Consider the following 20,000-nt stretch of genomic DNA (forward strand, 5'->3'; position numbering starts at 1 on the left):
TTTGCCAAGTGATGTTTTTACAATGATCTAATATGTTACAGTTTTTTAAGAACAGTTGGTGATTTTCGTTCACATGTAAATTCAGAGGACGATACAGGAAAAAGAAAAGCCGCTGTCTTGTATAGTTATAACTTTTTGTTAGAAAATTTTCTGAGTGGAGGAAATATGTTATAACCGATGTCGGTAAAATATTTCTTAAAATTATTCCTAATATTTAAATTAGGAAGTTAGATAAATACGCAATTTTCATGGAACAACGTCTATTAGCGAAAGTAGTTATTCGATGTGTTTTCTGTTCATTAAAATATTTTTTCTCAGAAGGAACAGCGTTAATATGATTATAGGTAATTGACAACTGTCACGATGAGAATGTTTCTTCTGGCATATGGTTTTTCAGCATGAGTTAAAATCTAGTTTATGCAAGAATATCTCTTGAGTATTTTTTGAATCATGAAAACATTACACGTTGTACAAGTTACCTCCACAATGATTTGTCACGGACTTTATTTTATTCAGATGCAGTTTCTGTTATGCTTCGGTACTGGACTGCTGTGTTACATAAGACACTGGCTGCTCTGTCTTGTAATAATTTGAATGGGTGTGTGTTCAAGGGTGTTTCTGAAGAAAGGAAAAAAAAGATGAAAGTCGTTTCGGAATGTGATACAAGCATCAGAATATAGGACGGTAAAATGTCTAACACGCATTCGTACAACATGCAATTTTTGAGGAAAATATAAATTTAGAAAGATGTTATAATAATCCAAATGTATATAATTTGTTTAGGTGTAAAGATGTTTTTTTTCAAACAGGTTAAATAATTGGCAGCATAAATGAGAAAATGAGAATTTTTATGATACAGCGCATTTACACCTACTGTATCCATAAGTACATATTACAGTAAATGTGTCTTCATGATTCATCCGTATGAGAAGATAAAATAAACTTACCAACGTATACAATGTTTTCAACTCCTTCGGTAATTTGGCCAAGGGCTTGGTTAGAACGCTCCCCAATCTGAAAGTAAATGAAAAGGAAATTGTTAATTTTTTAATAAGTAAATTTTTTGTTTTTTGTTTTTTTTCTGTTTTTTGTTTTTACAGATACCATTTTCTTTGTCTTTCCTGAGGCATTAATTATCCTTCACCAACTCAGAAGAAAAACTCAATGGTTGATCGTTTCAGTTAGTTGTTCGGATATATTTACAGAACGTTGTCATTTTTTTTTCTAGCATTCTCCAAGAAATTATCAGGAATCCACGTTTATTGCCATGATTCCTTCTGCGTGAGTATCTTAATTTTATTTTTTTGTTCTTTCACTAAGACGTGCAATATATTTAAAAGACTTAGGTATATAGTACTAAAAATATTATGTATTTACGATAACAAGAAGATGGTGGCTGCGGAGTAGAAAAAAAGTTTTACTAATAAAGTATAGGCTGGTAAGAGTGATAAAGTCTTCACAATAGTGAAAAAGAAGGCTTCTCAGGGTGTTCTTTGTGGCGTGACATTTCCAAAGTGAGGACTCCCAAAAGAATAACAAATTACGTATTTGACATTATCTGATCTTTAAGACAGGTGTAATCAATTATTTCTTTTTAATGGATAAATCTTCGGAAATTTGCTTTATAATGACGGCCTTCAGTTCACGGAAGTTGTATTATGTGACCAAGCTGGAACTTCCATTTCTCGCAATACTGATTAGCTCAGAATATTGGCCTCCACATAATACATGTATTGATCCCAGGTGATAGAATATATTGACATGAAATTGAATGTTGGTGTGTTCTGTGCTGGTAAAACTTCTTCTTTTCGCAAGATGGTATACTTTTGTGCGTGTGTATATATATATATATATATATATATATATACTAATATATATATATACTACTATATATATATATATATATATATATATATATATATATGTATATATATACGTATATAATGTATATACACATATGCATATACTTGTATGTATGTATGTATGTATGTTTGTATATGTGTATATAAATAATGTGTGGTAGGATTGGAACTAGAATAAGTCTTTAATACCTTTGCCAAGAAGTTTGGATTAGGTTTACAATATTGGGTGCTTTAGTGCATAAATGCGTTTTTGTATGTGTGTTCTACGGATTTCTTTGATGAGTTAATCTTGTGAATGGGTTATTAACATTAATTTCGGTTAATGCTTTTCACAAACCTTGTTCTTTTTTATATATTTATGTCCCCTACAAATGGCTTTCGACTTCCCTTCAAGTACTTACTTGCAGTAGCAGAGAAATGCCAACGATTCCGTATGCTTTATCTAGAGCTTGGGTGAAGTTGGCGTACAGATGGGAATTGAAACCAAACAGCTGAATCTGAAAACAATACAAATAGTCTTTATTAACAGGAATCAGATAGCGTAGTTCTGAAATGCGTTAGTTCATTTAATTTTTAGTTTATGGAATTGTTTTCCGTTAAATTATTTGCGTAACTTCACAGTACTCCGAAATATAATGGTTCCTGTTCAGTTATCGATATAATTGTGGTCTGGAGTTTTGCGTATCATTTCGTTTGTGGATATTTTTTTTCGGTGATGGTATACCTTTAAAGGAACTGAAGGTTTTGCGTTGACGTTTTTACGTTAATGTTTATTTGAAATAGCTTTTAATATTACACCAAAGACGAAGCAGAAGCATCCTGCTAAAATATGGGAAAAATATACAGATAATGTGAGCATCTCGCTACAGAATTCGTCAAATAGGCAGACTTGAAAAAGTGTTAGATCTCTAGAGTTTATGACCCTCTTTGTCTGGTAATGGGACTGTGTAATAATGCTATTACTGCTTATGATCACTTTTACCTTAAAGATGGGATTTTCGCTTATCGTTTTTCTTTCTTTTTTTTTTGCCACGGTGTCTCTTTTATGTTAATAAAATGAACATCTCATTAAATATTCCATGTAAGAATTATTGCTGTGATGATAACGGCACTACTTGGGATGGCTTGATGATACGAAGATCGTGGCAATATTTCATCTCCAGACTTGTTTTATTGCTATCTTTCTAATTTGACTGAAACGAGGTAAATACGCGACTCTATCATTTTTGCAGTGAAATCAAGTGTTATTTCATACATTACTAACACAATGTGTTATTACATACTTTGAAGATCGAAATTCATCCCTAGGAATGAAAGAAAAAGGTTACAGTCTTAAATGATATGTAAAATTACTGGTATGCATAGGCAGTGCATATATTTTGACATGTAAAAAGACAAGGACAATTGGGGGAGGGATTCTGAGAGAAGTAAGCTGATGGAGGCGGTCGCGCCGGTTATCGTAAAGAATGGAACATGAACATTTATTTTCAACTATATCCACTTTTACAAGTAGATATAGTTGAAAATAAATGTTACTGAGTGTAAAATTAGGGAGGTCGATGAGATCTAGGAATATGATCTATATACGTGTATATATATATATATATATATATATATTATATATATATATATATATATATATATATGTGTGTGTGTGTGTGTGTGTGGTTGTGTATGTATATATCCCTACATACATACATACATACATGTACTATAAGAGGGCCTACAAAGCTTCAGAGGCGACGAAAATATTTCCTAAGCACACATTTGATAACGCAAATACAATTGATGGATGCTGTCAGTATGTATGCATGTATGTGCGCGTGCGCACGCGTCCATACATACATACTGACAGCATCCATCAATTGTATTTGCGTTATCAAATGTGTGCTTAGGTAATATTTTCGTCGCCTCTGAAGCTTTGTAGGCCTATCACTATGGAATATCGTGTAATGTTGGAGAAGTTCCATCAGTTGATGATTAATAGTACATCATACTTTTTTTTTTCGTACTGCATTTCCTATGAGAAACTCAAGTTGGTACATTGCTTCATTATATGCGGAAAGATTGCACGAATACGAGTGTTTGTTGATGCTATGGAAATTGTAGGTAGAGTGCTAACAGGAGCGTATTGAAATTACGTATTTTAACTTCAGCCAAATTTTCTTCTAACCATTTTGGCTTCTCTGAGCTATGTGCCTGCGATGCGTTTCCGACAATGTTAGAAATGTAGCGTTAATTTTAAAATACTTTTGGGATTTCCTCAAATTACTGATGAAAGGGGTAATGGAAAATTGAAGGTCATCCTTCAATTTTTATTGCTTGAATGAAAAGGTAAATAAATTAGAAACATCAGTCATGTATCTTTGTGACACCCAGCTTTTGACAAAGCCCCAAGTCGCGCAGAGATTGAAGTAAATTGCAGAGAAAACTGATAGGTGTAATCTGCTGTCCTTTATTGTTGCCTAACAAATGGGCGTCCTTGTACATCCCTTGTTTGTGTATCCACAAATAACCATTTCTTTATCACACGATATAAAAACAGTTTTATTTGTAGACTTGCATTAACACGTGGGGAAAACAAGTTTTTTTTTCTTTATAGTTCTGTACCGCCATCAAAGCGCTAGATTGTAAAATAGTATTTCTATTAAGAGGAAATTTGTTTACTTTTATTTGTTCTTTTTTTTCGTCCTTCAGAGCTTTCGATGATTTTATTATTATAGGACATAAATATCGGTAAACGAATCGACCCAGAATGCTTTTGATCCTTAAGTTACTTAGGGAAGACAAACCGTTTTGTGATTGATGTTAAAATAATACATTTATTGAGGCAGTGAAAGAATATGGTAATCGTGTTACAGAAGACTGAAAATAAAATGACTGGTTTATAAAGAAAGGAAAAAAAATCGCCACTTACGGTTAAAGAGGGTACGGAGGTCATACATGGCATGTACAGTTTTTAACATTAAGGCTATGTATATACACACATGTAGATATGCATGGATGTATATATTTATGTATCATCTGTTTGGGAGAAGGTCCACTCCTCTGTAAATTTGAGCCAGTTGTCTTTTCCTCCTCATACAATTTAGGTATAGCCCAACAAGACCGGGAATACCTATTTTTGACATCCCAGTTCTTTTGCTAGCTATTCGCCATCTTTCTTTTTATTATTTATTTAACAATCAGATTTTGTGTTTTTGGTCGTCTGCCATTCCAGCTTATTGTGACTACCAGTTCACTGTGTATGGGTAGGCTTTTTCCCGTTTCCAGTACATTGCTTAATTAATTTCCAGTTCATTACATAGTGACCAGTGTTATCGAAAAACTGTAACACCATACGCAAGTGAAATAACAACTGTCGTTCTAGGTCTCTAGACACACCCAGAAGCATAGGTGAAGAACTATCTGTGTACTTTATCTGTCCATGTAATGGCACTGTAAAAGTATTCACACTTTCACGCTTCTTGTCCTGCACAATCGATTATAGGATTCAGTATTAGTAGAAACTGCTCAGTGTGGCCTCGAACCTTTATTTCTGTTAAATCTAGTCTTATTCCACGACAAGTGCCAGTAGTGTTATACCTTATAAGTAAATCACGATAAATGACACCTTCTGTGTTACGGTGATATTTGTCATACATGTATTGCTGAGTAGTGTGAAATGTGAAAAAAAAAACCTTTCCTCTTATGATGGGACTTGCGTGAGTGCATGCAATGTTACTTAAGGAGCACAGGCCTTCAGAGGACTTATCATTATAGATATAAAATGGGTATTGGATAGAGTATCTCTCTCTCTCTCTCTCTCTCTATCTCTCTCTCTCTCTCTCTTTCTCTCTCTCTCTCTCTCTCAGCCCAGAAAAAAAACGGAAATCACTATCACGACATGTGTTGATAATGCGCACATGGAAAAAAGTACAAAATCCTAGCACCGCTCTCCTAACACCAGCAGGTAAGCATTTCAGGCCCCCTTTCACCGATGGTTTTTGTGGATGCTACTTTTTTTTCGTGAGTCTTTTTCATTTTCATTCAGAATGTTTTTATACCGTTGTTTTGTTGCTACGTACTGCTGACGTGGTTAAAAATAAAAGACTGAACTCTCATAAGGAACGCGTTAATTTTTCAGTACTTTTACTTCATGTGAATGAATGAATAAGTTGCTCAAGAGTAGACGTATAAATCAAGAGCAACATTCTTGCCTGGAAGTAATTTACTTTGAGATATACAAAAAGAGAATGTAAAGCAGGGAACAAAGGCATTATGCTAAGGCACCTTGAAGCTCGTGATGTGGTAATAGATGAAAAGATTGCTATTTTTTTACTCTTTCCTCTTTTAGTGTTCAGAGACCCCTTCCTATAAAAAAAAGTGGTTCTTTAGTTTTAATTTTTTTTACACTCGTAAGGCATTCATAAGTCTAAGGCTCATGATTGTGAGACTTAAAACACTTTCTGATACATTATTAATTTGGATTAACTAAATGCCCCGACCACCAATGCATGAAAAATGGAACTGAGGACCCAATAAATTTTTTCTCCTCGTGCTCCGTTTGGTCATTCACTTTAATTAGAACTCTTATGTTTGTACAGGGACAGCAATCCTAAACACTGAGAGAGAGAGAGAGAGAGAGAGAGAGAGAGAGAGAGAGAGAATGTTTGGTGGGCAGGTTGTTTCAGCTCTTGTCTTCGTGCGTAAAATCGTTATTTTACTAAGTTTAAGGTACCAGATGTGGAGGAGAGACGGTAGCTGCATGCTGACTTGAGGTAATAAAACCTCGTATTGGATTAAATTCAGTGAAGAAAGGAGAGTTCTTTGTTTTGAAATGTTGTTCCCAATGATACAAGAATAAAAAGATGCGTTTTTTCTGTATACTGCGTTTTCTGAATATCTTTTTAAATGAAATATTTTGTTGTGTGATGGTCACCAATTATCTGAGATGTTACTATTAATCACCATAATATATATATATATATATATATATATATATATATATATATATACATATATCAATATATATATATATATATATATATATATATATATATATATATATAATATATATATATATACACATATATATGTATATATATTTAATCGAGTTTGTGGCCATTGTTATTGTGACAGCAATTCACTTTTCAAAATCCTTGAAAACGAGTTTTAGAAGTCACCATGCGTTTTTTTTTTTTTTTTTTTTTTTTTTTGTTTTTTTTTTTTTTTTTTTTTTTTTTTTACATGCTTTGAATGCTAATTGAGTAAATATCTTCTAAGTCAATTCGCTCTCTTCTCATGTTATCAATTAACGAAAGGGTGCCAAGTAGGAAAAATGAGAGATTAAGCTGGAACACAGGCAACGCTAGTTTTAACGCTCGTGTCTCATTACATTTTTATGTTTTTTTTGTCTTCGTAAAATATATACGACGCTTTCATATATATATATATATATATATATATATATATATATATATATATATATATATATATATAATGTTGTGTGTATTTCTGTTCGAAATGGAATTTCACATCATTGAATGCTGTCTAAATATACAGGCTAATCCTGTTGGGGAATTTAAACAATACTCCTGTGCAAAGTGTTAATGGGAAACAAGCTTTGTGGATGATATTGTCCTCAGTAACGTTCAGGTTTCAAACTTTGTGATCCTAGTTTTATCTTGTCAAAGCTGTTGATAAAACATATCATTGAATTTCAGGTGATAAGGGCAAAACCTAATGGTTTTACAGACAATAGTAATGATTTTCAAGAGGATCAGTGTGTGACAGTTCATGTACACTTGTCAGTCGACGGTGATGCGAGGGGAGAAGCGAGATCAAATGCTTAATAGGGCAAGGGGAAAATACTAAGGGAATTGAGAAGTAGAGGCGAGAGATGAAAGAGAGGAAGAAAAATGACGAGACTGCTGGATGGATGAAGAGGAGTAACATTCTAATAATTGATGGTGAAAGGGGGAAGTCGTTGATTGTCAGGACAAAAAAACCAAACGCAAGATTATAGGGAAATAAAATAAGCTTTCATGAGAAAAGGGTTCGGAGATGACTCTCATGAAGTCGCGTAGACAACGAGAGGATCCAGATGCATAAGAATTACTTGACAAATAGTGCGCTGAAGTTTTATCTCTCTAAGGGAAAGGTACAGTTATAATTGGAAGTAATTCCTTGAAGGAGTTAGATATATAATATGGTTTGAAAGGAATATGCTAAGCTTTAAGTTCGTTTAAATTTGTCATGTTTTATTTGCTTATTTTTAAAATGGTTATGACATTTTTTTTCAGGTTGATTTAACTGTATCACACTACAATGTAACTATCAACTTCAAAACTCCCTAAAGAAATAACCTTCCTTAGTCACTATTTGTGCGGATGTAAAAACAGCGTCACGGACTTCTGGCCACTACGGTATTTGGAGACATAAATTGGTTTTACAGTTATCAGCTATGTGCACTAGATTATGCGTATTAATAAGGACAATATTCCCTTTCAAAAAAGCTGTATAGATTTCATTTTACAAAGCTCATCCAACACACGCAAAATCTTTGTGATTAGACAATTGCATATTGTGTCTCCCTCGACCAGGCAGGAAGCATAGCTCCTATAGGTTTGCATATCATCATGCAAGCAGCCCCATGTGCTTTCAATATGTCCCCTTTGCTACTACGCTCTTCTTTTAATCTGCCCGTTACATTTTATTGTTTTGAAGAGAAATCCTTGAATCAGCTGTCGGCTCTCCCACGAGTATCTGCGTCGCCTCATATTTGTTCATCCTTTCCATTATGGTTTTTACTCTTATTTTTTTTATTTATTTGTTTTTGTTTAGCACCAATGGCAAGTCAGGGTGGTTAATTCCGTTTGCCATTTTCATATCTATTATATGATTTGGTCAATAGTCTGGGTTGCAAATTGTCACCCATAAGTCTCGAGTAATAATTTGTTTTCGTTTTTAGTTAACCGATGCCGGCAAAATGTTTATTCATAATGCAAAAACTCACTTTGTTGATATATTTATCGTTGGGTTCCATTTACGTGACTCTATATTCACTGGTCTATTATGTGATTATAATTGTATTTATAATTTCATAATTCATTGTTTTTCGACATTTGCGTAATGATACAGAATAGTTTTTTCCGGAAAATTGCTTCTAGGAATTGATGTATCAATTTTTTGGGTTTTGGAAACAGTCATCAGATATTATGAAATATTTTCGTGAAATGGTATAGGCAGTACTTTAGTCATTTATATGGGAAACAACATATTTATGTAATTATGTACAGTTCTAGTAAAGTGTAAAACTCAATTTAAATTTCACTCCATGACTTATTGTGGGTCTAATGAGCCTAACAAAGAAAACGAGAAAATATTAAAATATAAATAAATACTATATATATATATATTATATATATATATATATAGTATATATATATATATATATATATATATATATATTGTGACGAAGTACCAAGTATCTGGTTACTACATTTACCATTCATTAATTATTACTTCACAACAGCCAGACACCTGAACCTTCAGCACAGGTACTAAACGACTGAATACTCTAAAGGCAACAGTGATCTCTTAACAACTTACCAGTATTGCAGAAAATCAGACTGAGTTCATCAAAACAGGTGTGAGGTAATCTTGTAAGTAATTAAATTAATCAAAGGGGATCACTCCATCAACAACTTAGAAAGTTTAAGTATTTCCCTGATTTCATAAGTCTAAGTACTTCCCTGGTTCTAACTCACTTCAAGTAAATTGAAGGAAAACAGATCAATTACCCCTCTATGTTTCTACCTAAGCAAATACTATTGATATACTGGTTTAAAGAAACACTTATAAAAATGTTAAAATACAAATATTTATTATTAAACTCAAAATTTATAAGTGAAATTCACAAAGTAAATTTTAATTAATTCTTGAATTAATTAAGTAAAATTAAATAAAAATTAATTTATCACAAAATTCAAGAAAATTAATTCAATCAAAATTCGAAAGCGTTAGGCAATACTTAAAATTAGAAATTAATTCACAAGTGCTAAACAATAATAAAACTTGAAAAGAATTCTAAGTAAAAGCAAATTAATTCACAAGTGTTAAATTCAGTTAAATGTGCAACAGTTACGTAATGAAAATAACTAAGTTAATTAAATTGAGAATGTAAATGAAAACACAAAAAATGTGGAAAATACCAAAATTGTAAAAAAGCACCAATCACACAGAATATAAAATAAAAACACACACTTCAATAAGAAAAATGAATAAATGCACAAACAAAAATCACTTCAAATGAAACAAAACACAAAAATTTGCTATGTGTAAAAATGTAAATTTCACCAAACTATTGTAACTTTTATTTGAGAGACGTTTCGCACATACAATGTGCATCTTCAGTCTGTTGAGATAAAAACACATACATATTAACATTCAATAAGAGCAGGATTCTTAATATAGTAAAAATACAAGACTAAGAATTAACTTAAAATTGACATAAAGGACTAGAAATTGACAAGTAAAACTAAAAAGTAAAAAGTACAAAATAAAAAAACAAATACCAAGGCGCAACCAACCGTTAGTTGAGAAGGAAGGAGGTAGAATGACTAGACTTGGGCAAGAAGTTAAAACGTTTTTTATTTTGTACTTTTTACTTTTTAGTTTTACTTGTCAATTTTTAGTCCTTTATGTCAATTTTAAGTTTTTTTAGTCTTGTATTTTTACTATATTAAGAATCCTGCTCTTATTGAATGTTAATATGTATGTGTTTTTATCTCAACAGACTGAAGATGCACATTGTATGTGCGAAACGTCTCTCAAATAAATGTTTCTTCTGATGTGGTTGTCTGCGATTTCCTGAATGGATATATATATATATATTATATATATATATATATATATATATATATATATATATATATATATATATATATGTTGTGTGTGTGTGTTATATCTTCAGGGAATCCGTTGAATAATTAATTTAATTGCACTAAAAATTACTGTAAAAATTTGAAATTCTCAAAAATTAAAATAATAAAATGAAATACAGATAAAACCAGAAAGACGGGTGACCAACCTTATGTAACGAGAGCAAAGAACGTTCAGAGATTAAGTAAACTTATCTAAAGTTTAGTGGAGGAGATCTGGGTATTTCACTGTAGGACTAGTATGTAGTGTAATAACTATTGGCCTTTAGTAAGGCTTTTTTGCTTGGCCTCTTGCTGAAATCATCTATTTCAGTGTAAGTTTTATAAATTTGGATTGATTTTTAATATTGGAATGTTTGGGATTGGAGACCCAATAGTACGAAAACTTATTCCCCAGTGGGAGTCAATTCTGACCATCAGTAACCCCCTTGTGAATCCAATATATGCCCCATAGTTCCGCCTAGGGCAAGTATTATAAACCACATGGAAAGATAAAAGAGGTCTTAATCCATCCTTGTGCTTATGAAAGGAACCTACTGTTACTGAATGTTTTGGAATTGATTTTAGATTGGTAACACAATAATGAGTCTGGACTATTTGTACAAAACGACTTCTAAAAGTCGTTGTGTTAAAAAAGGAATTTAGCAGTATTGAAATACGAAAGTACAATGATTAAGCATTTTTTAATATTCATTTTCTCAGTCTTGGCAGGCTAGTATAACAGCACACGTTTTCTAGAACAAGTCTGATTTGAGGTTTGTGCTTCTATTTCTCTCCAGGTTCCTTCTGAAGGTTTTCTGGGATAACTCTTAGTACTCCCTAGATTATAGGTATTGTATCCATCTCTGCTTGCCATAGCATTTAGATTAGAGGAATTTTCTACTGTTTCTTTCTTTATCCTTAAGTCTCGTGCACTACATAGACGTAGGGTATGGTTTTGTGACTGAAGACTGTGCTCTGTCTTACAGGTTGGTAGCCATTATAAGTTTTCCCGAGAGCCATTGTCAGTGGTATCTTGGACAGACTGAACAGCAGTGTGACAGTGAATCTCCATGGAAGATTCCTCTCCTGATGTTTACTTCTACTTGTGTGGTTTCTGATGCAGTCAGAGTTGTTTTCCAGAGCTGCCTTGTGTTTCGGAGTAAGGTTAGGCTACACTGTAAAACTGTAGGAGTGAGGAGATCATATTGAAGGCCTCTGGATTTCTTGGATCATTCTTTCTTCGCTGTAGGTATGGAGTGTGTTTCCACAAGTCGAACGTCTAGTTTGGTAAATACTTTTTTCTACACATTCCCGTAGCTGGTGGAAAAATGTTTGCCGGCAGTGCACCTGCATAGGTTACTTAAGGTCTTTGCAGTGTCCCATCGGTCCGTACTTGCAACCCTTTGGATTCTCTTACTGTACTTTTCCACCTTCACCCAACAACCGTTTCACACTGCGAAGCTTCCTCTCCTGTTACACCTCGGAAAGCTTTTTTACTCTCAATTTCATTTACAGCACTGATTGGCCCCATAGGTCCCAGCTCTTTGCCTTTGGTCTAAATTTTATGTTCCATTCCATTCCATTCCATGTAAGGGTTTGAAGTTCTTTAACCAATAAATATTTAGCGCTCCCCCTTTCAGTATTCTTATAGTGTCTTTCTCTTGTTGTATTTCTGCTTTTTATTCATTGTTTAAGATTATCTTTAACCATGGTTGTTCCTGGTTCTGTTAGACAATACTTCTTTTCTAAGGCATCTTTTCATGTTTTTAATCTTTCCATTTATGAATTCTTCAGTTCTTGCCAGATTTTTCCTGAATTGGATTAATCTCCTTTTTGGTTTATGTATATTCTTTTTGTGGTGTGTGCTTGAGTTGTATAATTATTTTGATCTTGCCTCCTATTCAGTTACAAGTCTAGCTCCAGCTTATACGAGATCATTAGTTTAAGTGATATTGCTGGTCTCAATTGTACTGGCGCCGGGTCAATAAGCTGCTGTGGTGTTCTTGGTCAGTGAGCGGTTATTATATCTTTTCGTTGATGATTGGATAATTATTGCATATATTTTTGTGTTGCATATTTCCTTAGTTAATTTTTTGTGATTCTTTACTTTATTGTTGGTTTTGGTATTTGGTTGTAAGTTATTAATATTATTATTGGCTAAGCGGAAAGAGAGAAACAGAACTCAAGAATTATATAGAAAAAATTACATAGAAAAAATAATTATATAGAAAATAGTTAAGAAAACAATGGTCAGGATTATGCTGCACATAGCAATATAAGAGATATGACGTAACGATAATCCTGTCACACAAAGCAAGCGAATCCCATTTTGGGAACTCCTCTTCGTCTCTATCCGAAGACGATGCAATGGAATAATATTATTACGAATGTGGAACTGTTACAATAATCGAGTACGCCATTAGGCGTTGTAGGTTTTGCAAATCATCTTGTATCAAAGCTCGCACTTACAATAGCGTATATATTTAACGAAAGTCTTTTGTTATTGAGAGCCGTATTATCGATATAGTGACTGCGTCTAATAAAAACAGATTTCTTTTTGAAAGTTATTCATTCCTCTTTATGCTCTGTTTTTCTTATCTATATATACGTATATAGTACCAATTTTTCTTCATTTGAATTTTATATATAATATTTGACTCGTCCGACATAGAGCTTTCATATGTTGGTTTTATATTGTAGGATTCTTGTCTTATTTATACAAAAACCGACATATGCATCATGTTTTAAACCGTTCGATCATCAACGATATTCTAGAAATCGAGCCATTTTAGGAAAATTTGATATCAAGGAAGAAATCACTTAGCTTCCGGCATGCCAGAGGTCTTCAGTTTTCCTTCATTTAGGTGCATAGAGTAGGAAAAGTAAATGCAAAATGATACAATAACAGATTTATAACGGCATGTTTTTCTAGCAAAAGATTCTCTAACAAAATTTGGAAAAGTTAATTCTACTTTGTAATATGAACGGAAGGTTAAGTGCTATGTCAAGTGTTTCATAGAAATATCAAGTCAAATAAAGGTTTTCAGTTAATATAGAAGTGAATATATATAAAATAAATAAATAAATAAGTACGAAATATTAAATGAATTTTGTTAGGAACTGTAATGTTTGAGCAGATAAATTTTGCGAAATATAATAAATGCGGAAGGAGTTGAAAACTTATATATTCGAATATTGTTCTAGACATCTCTCTCTACTATCAACTCCACACACACACACACACACACACACACACACACACACACACAGGAACAGAGACGAATTTGAAGTACCAGCAAATTACTTTTAAGAAATATAAAAACAGAAAATGAAAATATGAAAGGAGAAATGGAATATCAACAGTAAAAAATTAAAGAGAAAAAGAATCGTTGCATCACATTTTTCAATAAGGAAAGGACCGATGAGGGATTCCACTAACCCAATAATTTGCTCAGTTAATTGAATGGGCCACTTGATCAACCTAAGAATAGGGGTTTAGAGTTCCTTGTAAATACTACGAGTTTACTGAGAATAAAAGTCGTAAGTTGGTATCTGCAGATAGTTGCAGTGGTGTAGTTGAGTGTCGACACTAATTCGTGCGCTTTCGTGATTGTTGTTGCATGGATGAAGAATGTCACTTAGTATATAGTGGTTGGATATATAGCGTACATAAAGCTTAATTATTACATGCTGTACGTGAAAAAGGTGAAATTGAATGACAAAAGATTGGAAGGAGAGTTTCAAATTTAACAAGGACACGAGGAGACAGTGGAGATGTTGGCGAATGGGAAGACTAGTTGTTGATGGTGAATCACGGTGCTGAGTGTGTGATTGACTGATTGTCTGAATGAGGGAAAGGTTCAAAAGCAACTGGCAAATGTGGTAATTGTTTCTTGTATAAGGTGATGGTCATGGGTCAAGGAAGGATGATAGGAGGATTTGTAAAGAAGAAAAATAAATAAAAAATGAATGTGTATATATATATATGCCTTTGAGAAAGTAAATCAAAGACATGGAATAGGGTACAAAATAGATTTTTAATTTTTTGTTTTTTGTTTATTTTTACATCGATATTTATAGATTTGAAATCCTATCTGTAATTGATGTTTTGTTTTCAGGCCATGCATGGTTGAACTATTTTAGGATATTTCTTTTAAACCCCTTTCTTTTGCATAAACTCTGCTACTTTCCTTGCTTCACTTATCCTCTGACATCCTTCATCTCCTCATTTTCTTATACCCTCATAACCTTACTGATGCTGACGTTCTCTTTCCTTGCTCACTACCTTCGGTCAAATCTGTACCATGCACAAAAATCAGCTTCTCCACTTGTGTTATCTTTTTAGAAAACAAGAACCCTTCGGATAATGGCCTTTCTCTTAATCACTTGCTGCATGACTCCATCAATAAAGGTATTAAATAGACTTGTGAAACCAACGTTGCCTTCATTTAAACTAAACTAATCACCTTCTCCATATTGAGTCTATTATTTGTTATTCAAGCTTTTCCAAGTAGTCTATTTGGCATGTATAGCTTTTCTTTCAATCTTGAACCTCGTCGGTAATTGTTTCAGAACAAACAAATAGTGGAAATCATTTTTAGTGCGTAAACATACAACATCCACGCCATTCTAAGTACTTTTATTCTGTTGTAATTCTCACAGCACTCGTGCGCTATTTCAGAGTTAGGTTTATCTGTATTCTTCATTCAACAAATCTTCAAAATACTAACTGTCTTCACAATGTTGCATTCTCTTTAGGCAGCATTTCTCCATTTGCACCTTTTATTCTCAGATACATTTGCTCATTAACCGTTCTCTATGTGTTTATTTTCCTGTAATATTTGCTCAAACCCTTCCCGGTGTTTTTGCTGTTGTCTGGTTTTGTCCTCTATCCTTCGTATTGCCTTCCTTACACATTATCTTGAATATCTGTGCTTGATCATCTCTGTTACAGCATCAGCAGTTTTTATTCCCTCTTACCCTGCAGTGCACATAAACATTCCGTGCTTCTGTGACTCCATCTTTGAATGTGCACACTCCCCATGTGCCCATACCTTTCCATCCATCTTCTGTATATATTTTGTCGCTTCTTATCTAGCTCACTTTTCTTTATCATAATTTAGCCGAATTGTCGACCCCATTTCTAACTAAAACTCGTACATATGTTTACTCTCTTTTTAATCTGAAAATGATCAGATAATTACACTACAAGCCAGTCCACCTTTTACTATTATATCATCACTGAGCTCTTCCATATGCTATTTTCTCGTTCCCAGCATACTATTGAATATTTTCCATTGGATTCCATGCGTTTCCATTAATCAAGCCCTCCGCAAACACGTTTCTGCGTAACATCTCCATTCTGATGTATTCCAGGAACTCCAAATCTTCCAGCTTCGCTGTCTCTTTCTATATCACTATCCTTTGCATATAAATCTAGTAGTGTATTATAGTGTGTATAGATTGCTTTATGAAAATGATATAGTGCGTATAGCTTGTTATCCACTATGCGTTGTGGGATTTAGTTAGCTTTGGTATATCATGATTTTTTATCGTATATTTGTACTGGGACCCTTTACCAATCTATATATGGAAAATCACTATTGCATGACCTTTCATTTAATACATATTCCTAGGCGTAAGGGAAGTATGGGAGACGTTGAAGGAGAAGGAAAGATATTGGTTGTGAAAGAAGCTAATGAAAATGTCAATTTGGGAAGCCATTTTAGTTGGGGCGGGGCTGGGGGGAATGTGATGGCTAAGGTTTAAGACTACTGTTTCATGATTAGTTCTTATGAGGTAGGGATCATAATCATATTACGTTAAGGTATTCTGAATTTAAGAGTTCTAAAAGGTAAAGAACGTGAATGAATAGAAGTGATCGGTAAAACGTACTGTTGACAAGGAAAAAAGAAAACACTCCTCAATAAAAAAAAAGAAAATCTTAATACCATGGTATGAAAAGAGCATATGGAGGAAAGAAGTGATTACAGCAATACTGTTGATTTCTTATATGTTGTCTTTGATGCGTGAAAGGTTTTCCTCTTTGTTCTCATCCTTGGCATTTTTTCTTATATGTATTACACGTGTATTATGATATAATAATAATAATATAATATATATGTATTTTAACGTTATATATATATATTATATATGTATATAATACATATATAAATTATATATATATATATACTATTATTATATATATATATTTATATATAAGAATATATATATATATATATATACATATACATATATTATTACATATATTATATATATATATTATATATATATATATATATATATATTTATATATATATATATATATATATAGATATATATATATTATATATATTATATATATATATATATATTATATATATATATATATATATCGGTTAACATCCAAAAGAGGTATTAACTGATATAAAAGAAAGAAAAGGATTTAGAGTGAGAGGGATGATATATATACAGTCTCTCTCTCTCTCTCTCTCTCTCTCTCTCTCTCTCTCTCTCTCTCTCTCTCTCTCTCTCTCTCTCTCTCTCTCTCTTCTCTCGCTCTCTCTTCTTCCTCTCTCTCCTCTCTCTCTCTCTCTCTCTCTCGATCCTTCTCTTTTATATCAGTTAACATCATTTTGGATTGGATGGCCTTGAAATCAGACATGACAGTAATCACAGCCTCATTTTCCGTTAAAAGTTATGAAGCGAGGGTGAAACCCCTGTGTGATCATTTTTTTTCCCGAGCTCGTGTCCTTTTAGACTTGCAGAAACTTCATCAGCAGTTTGTTGATGTCGGTTGCGTAAATTACTACACTTATCTCTGCCTTGGATTCTCTCGTGTATCTCGGACATACAGACTCTCTTGCTGCAGCCCTTTATTTCTCCTGAGTTTATTACAAATTTCGTAGTTACTGTATTCTGTTACTGATATACATTGCTTTTATTGCATCTTCTCCATTTTTTTTTCACAGTCTCTTTGTACCTTTGATTTACTGATAAGTCCTCCTCTTCCCTGCATCCATATACAACACCTATATCTATTATGTTTCTGTTAAGCAGAAATCCATTTAACTCTTATAGGGGTGTATATATATATATATATATATATATATATATATATATATATATATGTACTATATATATGTATACATATATATGTAATGTATGTATATATACATATATATACCTTATGCTTTTAGATTGTTGGCAGTCTACACAGACACATCTCAGAGGTGTATATTCGAATATACACCTTTGTATCCTTGTCATATCAGTACAGTGCGAAGCAAAATTGTGTATAATATACAACACTTTTGTTAACTATGTTGAATTTTGTAGAATATCACTATTATTTAGACCGTGCTGACATTCATATGGAACAAATATAAATAACCTTGCCAGTGATAGGCTTTCGTAGTTATTTATTTGTTTATTGTATATATTTATTTATTTATTGGATTTAGAATCTTGAACGTACAATCGTAAACCTTACCTCGGCAGGAAACGCTCTGCCGTTGATTGTGTGTTCGGACCCCAGGTGGTCACCGTTTCCGTATCTCAAGTGGGCCTCTGTCAGTTGATAGCGGTAGGTGAGAGGTCCTCCTGTGACGTTCAAGGGCGTTTTTCCTCCGTCAAGGCTGAGGACGACGCTGTGACCCGTATTCTCTAAAGTAGCTGACACCTGCGGAAATACATTTTGTTAGCTTAGGTTGCCTGAAATGTTACTGTCACTCTGGTAATTATCATTATTTTTACACCCTTGATTGGTTGAACTATGTAAAACTACTAATGTGAAAAACTGATAACCTCAATACATAAATTTAAGTAATAACCGAGTTCCAAGCTTGTTTAGGTGTGGTTATTTTTATTAGCTCGCCTTTTTTTTAATGATATATCCCCAGAAATTTAAAAAATTCTTTCGTTCGCAAGTATCATTGATGCCGTTGTATCAAACACGGCTACAACAAAGTTATACCACGTGTTAAAATCTGGACGGAATCATTAGTCTCGTGAATATCTTTATCTTTCCTTCAAGCTGATCAGTTATATGCACACTTTAATTGATATCGCTTTTATTGAAAGAATTAGTGAGTTTTGAACGCGTTCCAAATGGGGTTTTCTAATTTGACATTTTATGGTCATCAAGAATTACTCGCAAGATTCATTTCGTCGTTGGGTGTTTTCAATAATTATTCTTAATGCACATATGAATAATTTTTCAATTTACATATACTGATAAATGATCGCTCATTCTTGCTCTCTCTCCCCGCAGTCATGCATTTTTAATGAAATTCCATTTTCTGACGGATATTCATAAATTATTAAAGCTTCTCTTCTGCTTGTTTGATCGCATATTAACAGCGTTGATTAAATTCCGCTTTCTTTCTGGAGGTTTACGGAATATTTGATCAGTAGCAATATTTTTGACATCCACTTATCATATTGCCTTCATGTTTGACTGGTGGTGGTTGTGAAGGAATTGCGCAATTAGGGCTAATGGTCTCACGAAAATGTTTCTGGGATGAGTTCCTAATCACACACAGATTTTAATGTTTAATTAAGTTCTGATTAGAAACATGCATGCTCTGTTTATGTGTGATTTACATGCATGTTTGCTGTACCGTTGGTCGTCCAATCCGTGAAGTTGAGCAACTTTCGGTATTATCAGTTCTCGGATATGTGACCGAAAAGATGTGAAATTACCCTTGCTTTTGAGCTTCTTGAAAAGAGCGTGTATATATATATATATATATATATATAGTATATATATATATATAGTAAGTGATTACATAATAAAAATATGGAATGTTACTCCATATATATAAAAGACTAAAACTAAAGAGGTCAACCAGATTGCTTGCAGGAATGTGATCAGACCAGAGACGATAAAGTATGTAGGCTAAGTTGACATGCCGTCACCTGTAGTCATTCATTTGTTTATAAACTTTAGTCTAAGCTTCCTGCTTGAGACAAACACCGTGACCTATAGCTCAAGCGGCCTACGTGATTAGTAACTATGTCATCTGATTGTATGTTCATATGTTCGAGCTACTGTCTGCTTCCTTTATGACTTGTAACCGAGATGGTAGACAGAATAGAATTAGCCATCATCATTGGCAGAAGCGATCAAGCTATCGTCATTAGAAGACCTGTACAATCCTACTTGATCTTCACCATGTAATCTCAGAGAATATAAGTATTTTTTGTACTTCGTGGTTTCTACTAGAACCTC

The 20,000-nt window shown here is 33.2% G+C and overlaps 1 protein-coding gene across 4 annotated transcripts in view; it reads right to left on the reverse strand.

Annotated features, from left to right (window-relative positions):
- The window catches only part of LOC135206245 (carbonic anhydrase-related protein 10-like), a 217,600-nt gene that overhangs the window by 30,846 nt on the left and 166,754 nt on the right, over positions 1-20,000 (reverse strand). For all 4 annotated transcript variants that reach the window (XR_010312706.1, XR_010312705.1, XM_064237625.1 and 1 more), the window contains exons 4-6: positions 18,261-18,449; positions 2,264-2,359; positions 948-1,014 (exon numbers count right to left, since the gene is read on the reverse strand). Coding sequence is in view for 2 of the 4 variants with exons in the window: in XM_064237625.1 (XP_064093695.1) it covers positions 948-1,014; positions 2,264-2,359; positions 18,261-18,449 (352 nt within the window). In the remaining 2 variants the exon portion in view is untranslated. The remainder of the gene's footprint in view (positions 1-947; positions 1,015-2,263; positions 2,360-18,260; positions 18,450-20,000) is intronic.

This window comes from Macrobrachium nipponense, chromosome 29, assembly GCF_015104395.2.
Source record: "Macrobrachium nipponense isolate FS-2020 chromosome 29, ASM1510439v2, whole genome shotgun sequence".
Taxonomy (NCBI): domain Eukaryota; kingdom Metazoa; phylum Arthropoda; class Malacostraca; order Decapoda; family Palaemonidae; genus Macrobrachium; species Macrobrachium nipponense.